At 46.4% G+C, this 15738-nt stretch overlaps 1 protein-coding gene across 3 annotated transcripts in view; it reads right to left on the bottom strand.

Annotated features, from left to right (window-relative positions):
- The window catches only part of DTNB (dystrobrevin beta), a 101265-nt gene extending 86448 nt beyond the window's left edge, over positions 1–14817 (bottom strand). For all 3 annotated transcript variants that reach the window (XM_081854734.1, XM_081854736.1, XM_081854735.1), the window contains exons 1-2: positions 14761–14817; positions 801–868 (exon numbers count right to left, since the gene is read on the bottom strand). In XM_081854734.1, the coding sequence (XP_081710860.1) occupies positions 801–867 (67 nt within the window). In that variant the 5' untranslated portion in view covers position 868; positions 14761–14817. The remainder of the gene's footprint in view (positions 1–800; positions 869–14760) is intronic.
- Between the last annotated feature and the right edge of the window lie 921 nt (positions 14818–15738).

The raw sequence follows: 15738 nt of genomic DNA, 5'->3' as shown, positions 1-15738 counted from the left end.
TTTGTGGTGTTTTTGCTGGACCTCAAAAAGGTCTTGCCCAGGTGTGCATTCTGGGGTTCTTACCTGCTAAACATTATAACAATTCATACACTTAAAAACAAACAAACTTTTTCACAGGAACATTTAACTAACCTGTTCCTGTAACTGCCTTTAGGATATTGATTAAACAATGTTTTTGTTCTCCTAATAATGCTTTAAAAATAATCTATCACTATTTGAGCAATAAAGGAATCCTGTCCTTTAAGGCCTCATGACATGTTGGCAAACAGCCTCAGAGCCTTCCCTCTCTCTCTCTCTTTTCTCATTTTTGCATCTGCCCTTGGCAGTACCAGCAGCCTCCTCCTAGATGGCATTTCCCCAAGTATCTCAAGGAAAATGGTCAGGGATGGAAACTGAGGATCAAGCACGGAACAGGGAGCTGGATTCCCAAAAGCTGAGAACTACGGTAGACCCCCGTCCCCAGAATTCAACAGATGCTTCTTTAGGGTGTCATGGGATATGAGATGAGGTAACCACTAGACTGAAACGTGTAAACGTATAAGCTTCACAAACACCCCTGGTCTTTGAAATGTGACACCCCAAAACTCTCAAGTGGAACCAATTTAGTTAAAAATTATTATTATTAAAATAAAAAACCTATGTTATTAAATATTCTGTTTTACAATTTCAAATAAACATTTTACAAACTTTAAACTATCCAGCGACTTTTCTTCTCTTTCCATGGTTCATTTTAACATGCTTTCAAAAGACTGCAGAACGTTATTTTGTGAAGTTGTCAGCTACAGCAGAGTTCCACTTACTCATTTCCATAAACAGCTGCCTCTTCTCCGCCATCGTTCTCTTCCTCTTCCCGCTCTCCTCAATCATCCTAAAGACACAAAGTGAGAGGTTCAGCCCCACTGGCTTCTCTAGCTAAGCCAGCCTGCAGGGGGTTCGTGAAGTTTCCGTATTAATCTGATCTAGAAAGTCACACAGGAAACAGCGCATAGAAACCACTAGGCAAAGTGAACTTACGCCAATTACTTTGATAGTCTGAGAGCTGGGATGTACGCAGAGCGGGGGGGGGGGGGGAATGCTAGCAAGATAAAGAAACCTCCTCCTGCGATTTTGTTTTAAATACAGACCCAGGTACAAGTGGGAGAGAAGAGGGCAACTTTATTTTGCAAAACAGGCTGGCAGGAGTGAGATGGTTGCTTTTGCTTTAGGAAATAAAAATGACACTAAAAACTTCTGCCACCTCCGTTTTGCAAACAGCCCCGACTTAGAAACAGGCAGCTCTCCATTGTGGCTCCTTCTCCAGCATTGTGTCTGAGTAGCACTGATGCTTCCCTTGCTTATGCTATGTTAGCACTCCACGTCAGCCACCAGAAAAGCTACTGGGACGACAGCATTTTTGCATCTGTTTGCAAGGTCTACATTGAAAGGGCAGGAGGTTTCAATGGGAGCAGGTGTGCAGCCCCTCTCCCACTGCCTTGGATGAACCTTTTCTTTCCATTCGGGACAACTTTATCACATGAAGCCCAGGAGTGGAATTCCTATTTTCATGGAAGGAATGCAAAACAAAACAAAAAAAACCTGTTTGGCTATGAACATATGGCCTGCTTGCCCTCTCCCACTGATTTCACTGCTCAGTCAATTCTCTGAAAGACAACTATTAGCAGGATCAGTGGAGTCGTGTGACGCTCCTTAGATATGGCAAAGAAGAAGTAGCCTTGCCTTTTCTGTCCAGCTGCCTTTGACAGAGGTCCTGGTATTCTAAACAGTAGTAGCAGTAGCCTAAATGCATTCTCACATGTGCCAAGAGTTTTTGGAATGCTAAATTTAAAGAGATAATGCAAATTCTTTCCTCGTTATTTTTCTGATGTAAGAAATCAGATGGGGAAAAGGAAGGTGCATGTCAAAATGGAAATGTAAGGTAGAAGTACTGGTATGGGAAGGGGCTGAGGGAAGTGTGCCCTATGACTTCTGCCTCGGAAGGCAGGATTAGCTAAAATAATTTTACAAGTTTAGAAGTCACATGCCTGGGTAGCCTTACTGGTGATCCAAGGGAGGCATCATAGTTTAATAAATAAATAAATAAATAAATAAATAATTTATTATTTATACCCCGCCCATCTGGCTGGTTTCCCCAGCCACTCTGGGCGGCTTCCAATAAAACACTAAAATACAATAACCTATTAAACATTAAAAGCTTCCCTAAACAGGGCTGCCTTTAGATGTCTTCAAAAAGTTTGGTAGTTATTTTTCTCTTTGACATCTGGTGGGAGGGTGTTCCACAGGGCAGGTGCCACCACCAAGAAGGCCCTCTGCCTGGTTCCCTGCAACTTGGTTTCTCGCAGCTAGGGAAACGCCAGAAGGCCCTCGGAGCTGGACCTCAGTGTCCGGGCAGAACGATGGAGGTGGAGATGCTCCTTCAGGTCTACTGGGCTGAGGCCGTTTAGGGCTTTCAAGGTCAGCACCAACACTTTGAATTGTGCTCGGAAATATACTGGGAGCCAATGTAGGTCTTTCAAGACCAGTGTTATGTGGTCTCAGCGGCTGCTCCCAGTCCCCAGTCTAGCTGCCGCATTCTGGATTAGTTGGCAGTTTTTGGGTCACCTTCAAAGGGAGCCCCACGTAGAGTGCATGGCAGTAGTCCAAGCGGGTAGAGATAACCAGAGCATGTTTACTGGGGCAAGGGTGCCACACCAAGGAGCTGCTCTCTTGGCCAATACTACAGGACCTATTTTAACAGGTTTCGCTCTTCTTGGAGCTCATCAGCTGTAGGTAACGGCCTATTTTGCAATACTTTCTCAACGGGAATGTGATGATCGGATGGTCAGGAACACGGAGCACCATTTGCCTCTAAGCCCTACTCAACCCCACCTTCCAAGGACACAAGGTATTACAACATGCATTATCTTTGAAATTTTAGATAGCAGTTGACCAACATTTGATGTGCAAAAATAAAAAAATCAGCTGGCCAGATTCCTGGCCAGGTGTAGGCGGAAACAGCTGCCTGGTCACATTTGCCCCTGGTTTGTGTCTGAGACTCTTAGCGGCAGGTGTGAGCTCCTTTTGAGTAAGAACCCAGGGACTAGGTCATCAGCCTCTAACACAGCTTTAGCATGTGATATACAATAGCAATCTAAGCATCATTAAGTTCAACAGGAATTCCTCCCAGGTAAATCTCTCTCTCTCTCTCTCTATATATATATCTGCAGTCTGTCTGTCTGATTTATTTTAGTTGCCCTTACTAACCCAAAATCCTTAGTTATTTGCATGCAATCGACAATACTAGGCAATTACAATTCTATATACACTTAAACTCTTTGTCTGCATTAGATTCCTTGGCCTTCTACAGCATGTGAAATAAACTGACCACTATGTTTGGAAATACATACAGCAAAACACACACACACACACACACACACACACACACACCCCAAGCTCAGAAAATGTTGTTTCAATCTATACATACTTTTTGTTCTCCTAAGTCAGAGGAAGAGAAATCCCTTTGGCCAGTAGGCCAAATCTTAATCTCCTCAACTTGTGTACCAAGTTTGACAACCACCTGATATCATAGTGACATCAGGAGATACTGCACTTAGAAGCCTCAGTTGTCAGGATTTTGAAGTGCAGGTTTGAAGGAGAACCATGGAGGTTGTTGGAAAGCCCTGTGCTGCGCTTTGAAGACCCAACAACCAAGTCTGCAAAGCGTAGCACTGGGAGGGAAAAGAGGCTTCCATGATTAAACGGAAACTGTGTCCCCTTCCTTGAGCAAGGCATGAGCTGAGAGGTGCCTGGGTGGGATCATGCCTTGCTCCAGAAAGGAAACAACCAGGAGCTCACTTGAAGCTCTTTATTTTCCTTTGAAGCCCTGCCCTTACCTGCCCACATTTGATGTCAGGTCTAGTGTCAAGTGTAGGGCAGGCAGGTTAGGCTTCCTGAAGATGACTTGGTGAGCCAAATGGGGAGACCTGCTGGGCCAGGTCTGGCCTGCAGGTATGAGGTTCTCCACCGATGGTCGTAAGGCCATGCAGGGTGGGGTAACTGGAAGGACAAAAACAGAGACAGCTGATGGTTCAGAAACCAATTAGGATAAAGCCTGAGATGGTAGTATTTTCATGGATATATTGTCTAATGTGATGAGTCCAAAAGAGCATTGTGCAGAGTTCAAAACATTAATAAGGCTTTGCCATCTCCTCTTCCTCACTTCAGTCACCTGTGTCCTTGGCAAAAACCTCTCCCAAGGATTAGGAGGATCCCCAGGAAAGGTGTGGGACGTGGCCTGAAGGCTGCAGATGAACACTGAAGCAGAGTGATGCCTCTGGCACAAAAGGAAACATATTCTACCCACACAAGCACCTTTTGAATCCACGCCAATGTTGAGCTCAACAATATCCAGATTCCAGACACTCCTTGACGCACTGATCTCTCAGGCTGGATGCAGACCTCAGGCTCCTTCCACCACACAAGAGCGGAAAGTGCCATGCATCCCTTTGCCACCATGGCTAAACAAATGTTGCAGGTTCTTGTGCTGCATTTTGAAGGTGGCAATTGTAGAGATGGCACACTCCTATAACATTTATACCTTGACTTTCAACATTTACAGGACAATTTACAGATGGATGGATTTTTACCTACGTCAATAAACTTCCTTTTCTGGTATTGGAAATGAAAGATAATTAATGAGTACATTTGTAATTGTTGTTTGAATAAAAGTGAGGCACTTACACTTTTTAATTCTATATACGTATGTACCATACAGTATTACTTTACTGCATTTTATATTCTTAAACTAAACTGAGTTTAGCTCTAATAGGAAAGATATTTCAATATTTCCCAAAATATATGTTTTCCAAGGCTTTATCTGGTGGACTTATCCCTAAGAGTCCCCCTTCAGCCATATCAGCCAAGTATCAAAATTACTCTGCTTTCTACTTTTCATAGTACAGCAGCCACACAGCTCTGGAAAACAAGGCAAAGCTCCTACATTTGTACATTTTTTAATGGAATTACATGAGAATAGAGTAATGCCTGCTGAGATTTCACTGTTTTACAATGTTTTACTCATTTTACCATTTTAAATTATTTTGCTGCCTACCAAAAACATAGGAAATTGAACAGGATACAACAGATACCTGGGATTGTACCCATTTCTCTGCGTGCTTAGATCTGCTGTCACAATTGGGAATTCTATTTCTTCCCCATCCCATGTGTCCCCCCAAAATATACCCTGGAGGGTCCCCCAACCCTCCAGAGCAGATTTTGAGGGAGGGCTGCAGAGCACAGGAGAGGAAGTGTCAGTCTGTGGCCCCCGTGAAGCACAGATCACACTGGCTTAGTCCACAGAGTAACCAAAATGTTTTACACTGGACAAAAGTTTTTTATTCATCAGTTGGGGGTGGGGACACAGCACGACTGATGCGACTTTGCAAATTTAGATTTGGAGAGACACACACAGAGAGACGTCACATTATTTTGACAAGCTTCATTATTTCGCCAGAGGGAAAAATTACAGAGATTCAAATCTGGAGTTCAAGTGGGCTGACGACAGACAGAAATTTTCACACCCTCAGGAGTGCCTCTGTGCTGCAACTCAAAGTTAACCAATCCAGATACATGTACAGCGGAACCTTGGTTCCTGAACGGCTTAGTTGCCAAACAAATCAGCTCCTGAACATCGCAAACCCGGAAGTAAGTGTTGCGGTTTGCGAACGTTTTTCGGAAGCCGGGTGTCCAGTGAGGCTTCCGCTTGAGTGCAGGAAGTTCCTGGAGCCAATCGGAAGCTGCGCCTTGGTTTTCGAATGGTTTCAAATGGACTCCTGGAACGGGTGAAGTTCGAGAACCAAGGTACCGCTGTACTACGCTGGACATTTAGCACTAAACTTGCACTTAGCATGTAACTATGGCTCCTGTTCATCTTATCTAGGACAAAGCCGAAGGGAGCAAATAATGTTAATAATAATATTTATACCCTGCCCTTCTGGCTGGGTTTCCCCACAGAGCTCACTTTTTGTGCACGATTTTGAGCCTGTTGTGTAGGCTGTAGAATCTTAATTACACCTTCTGAGCTTACAGAACATTTAGCTACGGCACGACTAAACTCTTTAAGAGATAAATTCTACAGTGTAACCCCTGCTCCGAGTACACAACTGCCATCTATTCTCCTACACAACCTGTAGGATGTGAGTGGCACATTAGCTGACACCACTACGACTCAGTTTTGCAAAACTACTACGGTATAATTTTCTTCCCACAAGGGCAAACCTCTCCTAGTCCAATTACAATTCACTGTGGACAGAACGTGAGATTCTACTTTTAGGTTACATCTGCATATGCTGTTGCTTTGGAGACCTTCCTTGAACAAACACACGAACAAAAGGTAGAGCAACAGGGACTCTGCCCCTGCTTGCTCCACTAGGCAAGCCAGCCACTCCCCCTTGCCAACTCCCCACCCTTTACAACTCACCCCAATCCTCACTACCTCCCCACAGCTCTGCCCGCCCCCCATGCTGAAGGAAGAGGGCGGCCACGTGAACCGCGTGCATTCTTACGTACCTATCTTTGTTTTCATTTTTATTAGATCTGCACACCACCCTTCATCCCAGGATCATGGGGCAATTCACAGCATAAAAATTCAGAATGAGAACACAACATATATAATAAAACAAGAACAAAAACAAACTAAGAGCACTTGTGCCACATTTTCATATACAGAGCTGGGGCAAGGCATCCTAATTTCACTGCTTTTCAGGCAATGGCATTGTTTCAGTCCTGCAACAAGCGTGCCGTAGAGCTGCATGGGAATATATCATGGCTTATTCTTTCAGCACAACAGAATTCACATGGACAGCTACCAACTCTTCCAGAGATAGCCAAGTCTGAACCAAAGGCATCAACGTGGGTGTGCTTTGCAAGAGAGATTCTCTCAATGTGGAACTGAGATCTCAAATAAGGCCACACAATCCTCTAATCCAGGGTATCCAACATGGCAACCACCAGATGCTTTGGACTACAACTCCCAGGATCCCTCACCACTGGCCGTGCAGAGTGGGACTAACGGGGACTGAAGTCCAACATATCTGGAAACTGGCTGTCCTAACTCCAATGGATCTTCTTGACAATGGAGAGCTATCGGTACTTGTCCTGTTCTGTCATTTTGGTCAGTGGCATGAACTTCTATGGCCATAATAATAATAATAATAATAATAATAATAATAATTTATTTATACCCCTCCCATCTTGCTGGGTTTCCCCAGCCACTCTGGGCGGCTTCCAACTGAATATTAAAAACAATACAGCATCAGACATTTAAAAACTTCCCTAAACAGGGCCGCCTTCAGTTAAAAGTAAAATAGTTGTTTATTGCCTTGACATCTGCTGGGAGGGAGTTCCACAGGGCGGGCGCTACTACCAAGAAGGCCCTCTCTCTGGTTCCCTGTACGGGAGGGCGTTCCACAGGGCAAAATAACACCTGAGTGAGATTATATTCTCTACCTGAGGCTGTGCATAATGCTGAAGTAATTCAAAAAGAAGATGCAGGAAATCCAACAGTTACAAGTTCCCCACCCCAAGTCTGTGATTACACCAAAGACTTCACTCTCTCCTGGGTAAGAGACTAGTCCAATAATTCCTCATACAGCCTGATGAAGATTTACTGTATTCACGTGAATCTACTGTGCACCTCAATTTTCAAAACCTTGAAACCAATGAAGTATTTGCTGGCAAATGTGAATGCACCATCAAATCTAATGCGCACCCTTATTTTGGTGACGTAATTTGGCCCCCAAAAAGTGACATTCGAGTAAATACGGGACAACAAAAAGCTGATCAAGTCAGAGCTGCCTTTTGGAGCACAACACTTCCTTTTTCTAAGAGAAATATTCATTTCAAATCTCTCACGTTTTGCCCACAGCAATCATTTGACTTGGTCTGTGTAGCTTTTCCTTGCCTTGCAGTTTGCAAAAAAAAAAAAAAAAAAGGCTTTTGATTCCCTTAAACGGCAGGCCAGAACAACTTTTCTTTTCAGGAGACGGTCATTCTGAAGGAAAGCAACTAGGTGGTTTTAATGCAGGAGGGATCAAGGCAGAAGACAGCAGAATCAAGGCAAGAAGTGACTGCAGAATAAGCCGCAGGTAGAGCAAAACAGCAGAATCAATGACATGGCATGCATGTTCTGCTGGAGGAAAGCATGGGCTGCTATTGAGAAGTAGGACTGTGGAGAGCACAGATCCACTTAAACCAAGTTTGTTGGGAAGGACTAGGGAACAACCCCAAAGCACAAGTCAACAAGAGGAAAAGGGTCATATTTTCTAAAAAATATAATTGATCCGAATTGCCTCTAGCTCTGAAACTTATTACAATGCAATACTGGAAATGACTTTTTAAAATTTAAGTGGGGGATGAAGAAGAAGAGATCACATGTCACGGTTCAAGCCTGGTCAAAAGCAAACTTTTAAATAAGCTGACTGGAAGCTTTTCTGGTTTTGCAGGCACCAGGCACAATATGCTCCCTAACAGCACAGCTGCTGCTTCCACTGCACAGCCTCCATTGAAATTAATGGAGGCCGCACAACAGCACTTGACAAACTGCACCTGCCTTCTTCTAATGCAAGACAGTGTCGCCATTGCATTTTCGGCAACAGCTTTTCTCCTCCTCCTCTCCCCCCTTCAGTAAAAGAAAACCCCCACGTAGCAATGCAGGCAGTTGCTGTTTATGAATAACAGAGCTGTATGCTGAGAGAACATTAGCTCTGAAAGGAAAACTCTGTTTATCTCACCCCAGTTCTGCAGCAGAACAGATGGAGGCAGCCGCAAACAGAGAGCGCCAAATCCTCTGGGCATACCCCCCCCCCAATTCCTGGGCCCATGGAAAAAAGCAGCACAAACCAGAAGATTTGGCTGCTTGTTTTCAAGTGTGAACTCTACTTTCCTTCTTCCCTCTGCCCAGTCTTTGCATCAAGACATTCAAGCCTGCAAGGGCAGCAAAGATGAGGACAGGGAGCAAGAGAGACCCCTGAGCTCTGTAGAGCTCCATCTCCCTGAAAAAGAGCCTGTCAGGAGGGCCTTTGAGGAGCAACCCTGGCATCTGGTATCATTCAGGTGTTTAAGATTGTGATTATTGGGTTGTTTTGGTCTTGTGAGCCATTTTGAGTGCTTCTCTCTGGTTATAACACAGAAAATAAGTTTTACAGATAAAATTAATTTTAAAAAAACTCCTTCTCCACCTTGTCTCCTTAGCTTCCCAAATATCAGAAGGCTCAGGAAGTGTGGAGTGTTCATCAACAGAACCTCACATACAGTCTCTCCACCCAACCCATCCTTCCTCAAGTGATTCTCAACAATGACCATCCCACCTGGTCAGCATCTGGTCTGATCAAAAGGGGCTCTTCTTATGTTCTTATGGGTGGTCTGGGGAGTGGTCTCAGAAGGGCAACCTGTCTGAGGCTTGGGAGAGTAGTTAGCCACAATGTGAACGTAAGTAACAAGTTCCTATTCCATTTTCTGTACGTTGTTTTATATACTTATGGAATCTGCATTAAACCTACTCTAACCTTTATGATCTAGCATTTCACAGCAGTTTGCTCACAACTTCATATTACCACTGCTTCCATATTCTTTTCCTTCTCAAGTGTGTTCTTTGGGAGACAGAACCAGCAATACAAGAATTAAGGCTAGAAGAAACTGCCTTAGTACCCAGACACCAATCTCTGAGACTGGCTCCTAAGAAGTTCAGGATGTTTTTCCAGCTTGATGCAGGGCCTTAAATGTGATCAAAGATTTTCTCAACATCACACAAGAGCTTAAACTTTCCCCCTATGAGTTGCCATTAAGCTAATTCTAGGAGGCACACAGCCTTAGGATGACGTACCCTTAACCTTTCAGCATGATGAAATGCACTATTCATTCCCACTCTTTCACAATCCAGGCCAGTGTATAGCCAAGACAATGCTGCCCATTACACTTGAGTAGGGCTTTGCCAAAGACATTTCAAACATCTAAATGTCAGTCCTTTGCCCTTCCTGAAGCCATCCTCCCAAGTTGTATACGTGAAAGCTTCAAGAAGTTCTTCAGACCCTAAAGAGTGAGCCCTATGACCAGAGCGGAGGAAGTGCAGCTCAGCCGGTCAAAGCAGCATTTTAATGCCTACCATTGACCTGCAGAGCTACTACTAACTTGGTAAACACATTATGAACTTCACTTTGGACAGAGCTGAAGAAGCCAACCTATTTCTTTTTATTTATTTTACATTGCTGTCCTTCTCCATACACCAACACAAAGCAGTGTACAATTACTATTATTCATTTCATCTCCACACCGCTTTATATTTTAAAGAAACTTAATCTCAAAGCCGTTTACAACTTACATTAAAACATCAAACAAACCAGAATAAAATATCACACAAAAAGGCATATATAAACAACACAACTAACAGAAAACTAAAATATAATCTTAAAGATTTCAAAATAAAACATTATGAAGGAGGACAAGTGCAGAATGCACATTTAGCACAGCAAAGGTAACCCAAAAAATATATATCTCAAACATTTCAAAAGAGAATGTTACAATTATAATCAACGAAACAGAACTCAGTCCACTAACACTTACACTCAAAGGCAGCAACACTGAAATATGGAATAAATTTCAAACTCCAAATACCACCTGTCCTTAAAAAAAAAACAGGGGGCTGGCAGATCTCCCCACACATTTCCTTGCACTGAGGGAGGTGGAAAGATCAACTAATCATGCAGATAAACCTTGCCTGGTGCCTTTTTTAATAGCACTTTGGGCCAATTTGGATTTCTTTTTATGCAATTCAGCAGCAAGACTATTAATAGTGTCAAGTACAACAGTCATAGTGTCAGACTCCCCAATCAAAACGCCACACAAACAAAATATGCTCCCCTGTGAGGGTATTATGAATTCAATGAAATGTACCTGTAAACACTGCATGGGAAAGTATGTAGACCTTGTGAGCTGTAGGTTGGTCTTTTATTTTTACAATGAGATTGTTGGGATTCAAAAAACTGCCAGCGGCTTTCAATTCAAAATGGTTTTCTATGGTGTATTAAACAAAAGATTTAGTCCCCTTTTACATACTTGTTTTGAACATGTATATGTATATTTTGAAATTATACTCCAACTGTTTGTGAAAATAGGGGAAGACAAAATAAAAGATGGAAACAACAGAAGTGGACTAAGGAAAAGCTTTAGACTTTAAAGCAAAAACATGTGTATGCAATTAAAATACAATTACAAGGGCTGCCATGCCATCCTCTGAACACTTACTTACAACATTAATAAATATCAACAACAATAATCAGGATGGAACAGATGCTGTTGTTTTTCTACATGGTCAATTGAACTTGCTCTCTTGAAAAAACCTATTTATTATTTAGCAGAAAGGCCAGGCAAACACACTGAGGCTTGGCCATTGCATCATGTTGAGTGAAAGTCCTGCCTTCTGGGCAAATTGTGGACATTGAGTCCACATGGCATTTGGGCTTCCTCTTTCCCGGAGATGTGGGATTTCAGGAAAAAATTAACTGGAGAGTTTCTCTGTGCCAATTAGGGCAATTTTTTGGTGCCCCGAGCATGATCTGGTTTAACATGTTTATTTTACTTTGAAACCGCCACACTTGCCAAATACCATTGCTCCTAATGAACTGATTAAATGAAAAGTTTTCCACAGAAAACAAAGCAATGGAAAAGAAATTCCTTCCACATCGCTGCTGCCTATGGTGAACCATTTGCACAAAGCACCAAGGTCAATTTATACCACTTGCAGTACTAGAAATCCACATCTGAGAAGAGTTACACAATCTGACCAGATCATCTTAGAATGCTCAGGATAGTCATTCATGTGAAATCACAGAAACCCACTTAGACACATATTCCAGGCTCAGATTCAGCAAAGTCTCATCCTCCATCATTCAAGACAACCAGCTCAGGAACAGGATGGAAGTTCATCTGCCTTGTCTTCAGCTGGAGAAGGGCTGTGGGTACTGACTCAAGCAGCACCTGGGAGGGAGGTGCTGAACGTGGCTGGAGCATGATCAGCACATGGATGAGGAGTAGGGCAGTGTGGGCTTGCTGGAGGAGGAAGGGCCCCCTCTGCTGCAGGTAGACCCCTGCACATAGTTAACCGGATACTATTATCAATGGGCTCTTAGGTCACAACACGGAAGCATCAGCAGAAACTACAACAGGAAGGGTCTGGATGCCAACAGTGAGATTTGAGTTGTAGGAGACTCATCTCCTCTTGGCTCTCTGGACTCCCACAAATCACGAATCTTATATACCTCAGCTGCCTCCCACTTCCCACAGTCCCACCTTCCTGTAGGCCAGGGATGGGCAAACTGCGGTCTTCCAGAGGCTGTTGGATTCCAACTCCCACCAGCCGTAGCCATCATGGCCTCAGTTCAAGGGTAAAGGGAATGGAGCCCCGCAACTTCCGGAGACCCTGGTGTGCAAGGAAGATGGAGGACCTGTGCCCTATGTGATGGGGTATCCCAGGGCTTTTTTCTCCTTTTCTCCCTCCAATATTCCATGTTAAGGTTCCTGTTCTTCAGGAAACTGCCTCTTTCCCTCCCTTACCTTATACAGGTGACCCTTGACCTTGGTGTTTCTTTAGAGAGCCCTCCTGCCCCCCCTTCAAGCTTTGTTGCCCACCTACCTTTTCCAAGGAAGGTCCTCTGCTCTACTGCCTAGTCCGCACCTTTTCCTCAGCCCTCTTGCTTCTGGCCTCCCTGTAGTCCCTTAGGTGCCTTACGCTTCAAGGCACCATAGATATATAAAGGTTGACGGCATCTCAAAGGTCATCCCACCCAAACTCCCTCCAATTCATGAAATTCACAAATGCAGCATCACAATCAGTGTTCAAAATTAGCCAGGCGCATTTTGCACCTGGCTGCCGGCCACTTGTGACCAAGTGAAGATGCCTGGAGGCATCTGGAGGTGCATGCCTGGGGATCCTTGAATCTTGACACACACTAATACCTCACAGACAAATACTTCATCCTGGAGAATTCTATCCATTATACTTTATCTGCACAATGAGAATGTTCCTGTGCAGCCTGAGCAGGAGCAGTGAACGATGTTATAGCTAATTACTGTGGCTTGTCTTCACTTATCCCACCCCACTGCCCTGCTCACAGCTGTGAAGAATATTCTTATGCTATGAATGGTCTTTGTTACCATCAAGAAAAAGAGGTAGGAATAGGCCAATATATATGAAGACTGCCCCTGGATCAAGTCAATTTTCTTCTTTAAGTTCTCAGTTGTTAACCTAGCTCACGGTTGTCATCTGAACTAGCCATGTGTATAGCCGGCAATCAATCACAGTCAGTCCAAGAAAAAGACTTCAGAGCCATCTTACCCAAAAATGGCAACAAGACATTTTGTTTTGGCAACTGCAATGTTTGTTTAAGAGTCTATCTCAACAGTGCACATCCACTCAAGGCTGCAGTCGTCCAGGGCTGCTTTTCAGTGAAAAGAAGAGCCCCAGGGCTCCATTTCGTCCATTTACATGCAAGGTACCCTATGTCCCCAGACGCAGTGAATTTCCCCAAAGGCAGCAGAAGCCAGCCAGGCAGGCAGGCAGGCACAGTGCTTTCCCTCAGCAACTGGTGCTGATTCACCCAGGTAAAGAACGCAGGAATACAGCCCCGGCTCAGTGCTGTACAACGCTGGGCTACAACCGGGCCCTGAACTCTGCAGCCCAGCCTGGAGTGCCTGCCAGGAGAAACCGTCGAAACCAGGCAAAGCTGCTGCTATGTTACAGGGACCATCTTCAGGAGGCAAGCTCTTCCATGGCTTGGAGACCTTGCTTGCCCACAGGGCATTCCTGGCACTCATGTGGAGTCACAGATAATGCCTGATCTTCTTCCATTTCCTAGCCACCTGCACCCCTCCACTCCCCCCCCCAAAGCCCCAACTATTGGGGGGGGGTCGTCTGCCTGGCTTGGGTACCGTAGGAAGGACCAGCAACAACCCAAGAGCCTCGTGGCCTCCTAAAGCAGGAATAGGCAAACTGGGCCCTCCAGCTGTTTGGGGACTACAACTCCCATCACCCCTGACCACGGGATCTGTTAGCTAGGGATGATGGGAGTTGTAGTCCAAGCAGCTGGAGGGCCCAGTTTGCCCCTGCCTGCCTTCAAGGCTAAGAAACGTATTGTGGTGCCCAGAAGACCCGCTCGGCGCCCACCGGCCCTCCTCCGGGAAGCCTCCGGGCCTGTCGCTCCCGGGCCTCGCGGGAAAGACCTGCGATCCGCAGCGGAGGCCCAAATCCACGCGCACCTGGGAGCCTCGTGGCCCCTTAAAGCAGGCGCGGGCAAACGGGGCCCTCCGGCTGTTGGGGGACTACAACTCCCATCATCCCTAGCAAACAGGACCAGTGGCCAGGGGTGATGGGAGTTGTAGTCCCCCAACAGCCGGAGGGCCCCGTTTGCCCGCGCCTGCCTTCAAGGTGTCCTCCCTCCCTTCCGCAGCGGAGGCGCGCGAGGGGGGGGAGGGGAAGGGGGGAGGGGAAGGGGGAGAACAGGGCTCCCTCGGGCCCAGCGGGGCTGTGGTCGGGGCGGCGAGCAGCGCAGGCTGGGAGCCGAGGAGGCGGGTGTCCGTCCCCCCCCCCGGCCAGTTCCCGGCCCGGCGTGACCAAGGACGGCGCCCCCTCAGGAGGAGGAGCCCGGGACGGGGGGGGGTCTCTCGGGGCCCGCCCGCGCGCCCCTTTCCTGAGGGAGCCACGGGGCTCCTCGCCCGCCGCCCGCCCCCACTTACTTCTCGGCCGGCCCGCCTCCTCCCGGCTCGGCTTCTTCCCCTCAGGCGGCGGCGGCGGCGGCGAGAGGCTCGCGCCCCAGGCACGACGCGGCGACCCGCGCTCCCGCCTCCTCGGCCGCGCGCCCACCAATCCGGGCCTCGGCCGTCCGCGCCGACCAACCCGCGAGGCGTCCCGGGCCGCCCGCCGCCGAGGGCGTCACCAATGGGGAGGCGAGGACCCGGCCGCCCAGCCACGCCCTCCCCCGGCGCCGGCCGCGCCAGGCGGGAGCCAATCGGAGGGCGCGAGGGGAGGGCCGAAGGGCTGCGCTCCCTCCTCCTCCCCCCCCAACCTCCCAAGGGCGAGCGAGGGCGCTTGCGCGAGAAGCTGCCCGGCCTACCGCCTCACGCGCGGCCTTCTGCGCAGGCGCAGCCGTCCCAGCCCGCCCTGCAGAGCGCAGGCGCAAAGGTCTCTGCCGCAGGACCGAAGACCCCGCCCCGCACCACGTGACGAGCTCCCTGCATGCAGAAAGGTAGCAGCTCAGGGAAAAGGAGCCCCTCCAAGAAGTCTGGTAAGTGTAGTTCGCCGCTCAAGCAGGGCTTCCATGGCCAGCATTCTGAATAAAACGGCTGCTGCCACAGCCTGAGCTGCCCATCATCATCATCATCATCATCATCATAATAATAATAATAATAATAATAATAATTTATTATGTATACCCCTCTGGGTCTCCCCAGCCACTCTGGGCGGCTTCCAAAACATATTAAAATACTGTAATACATCAAACATTTATTAATAATAATAATAATAATAATAATAATAATAATAATTTATTATTTATACCCCGCCCATCTGGCTGGGTTTCCCCAGCCACTCTGGGCGGCTTCCAACAAAACACTAAAATACAATAACCTATTAAACCTTAAAAGCTTCCCTGAACAGGGCTGCCTTCAGATGTCTTCTAAATGTCAGGTAGTTGTTTATTTCCTTGACATCTGGTG

Source organism: Podarcis erhardii, assembly GCF_964252035.2.
Source record: "Podarcis erhardii genome assembly, chromosome: 3".
Taxonomy (NCBI): Eukaryota; Metazoa; Chordata; class Lepidosauria; order Squamata; family Lacertidae; genus Podarcis; species Podarcis erhardii.
This window is presented reverse-complemented; position numbering and strand designations above follow the sequence as displayed.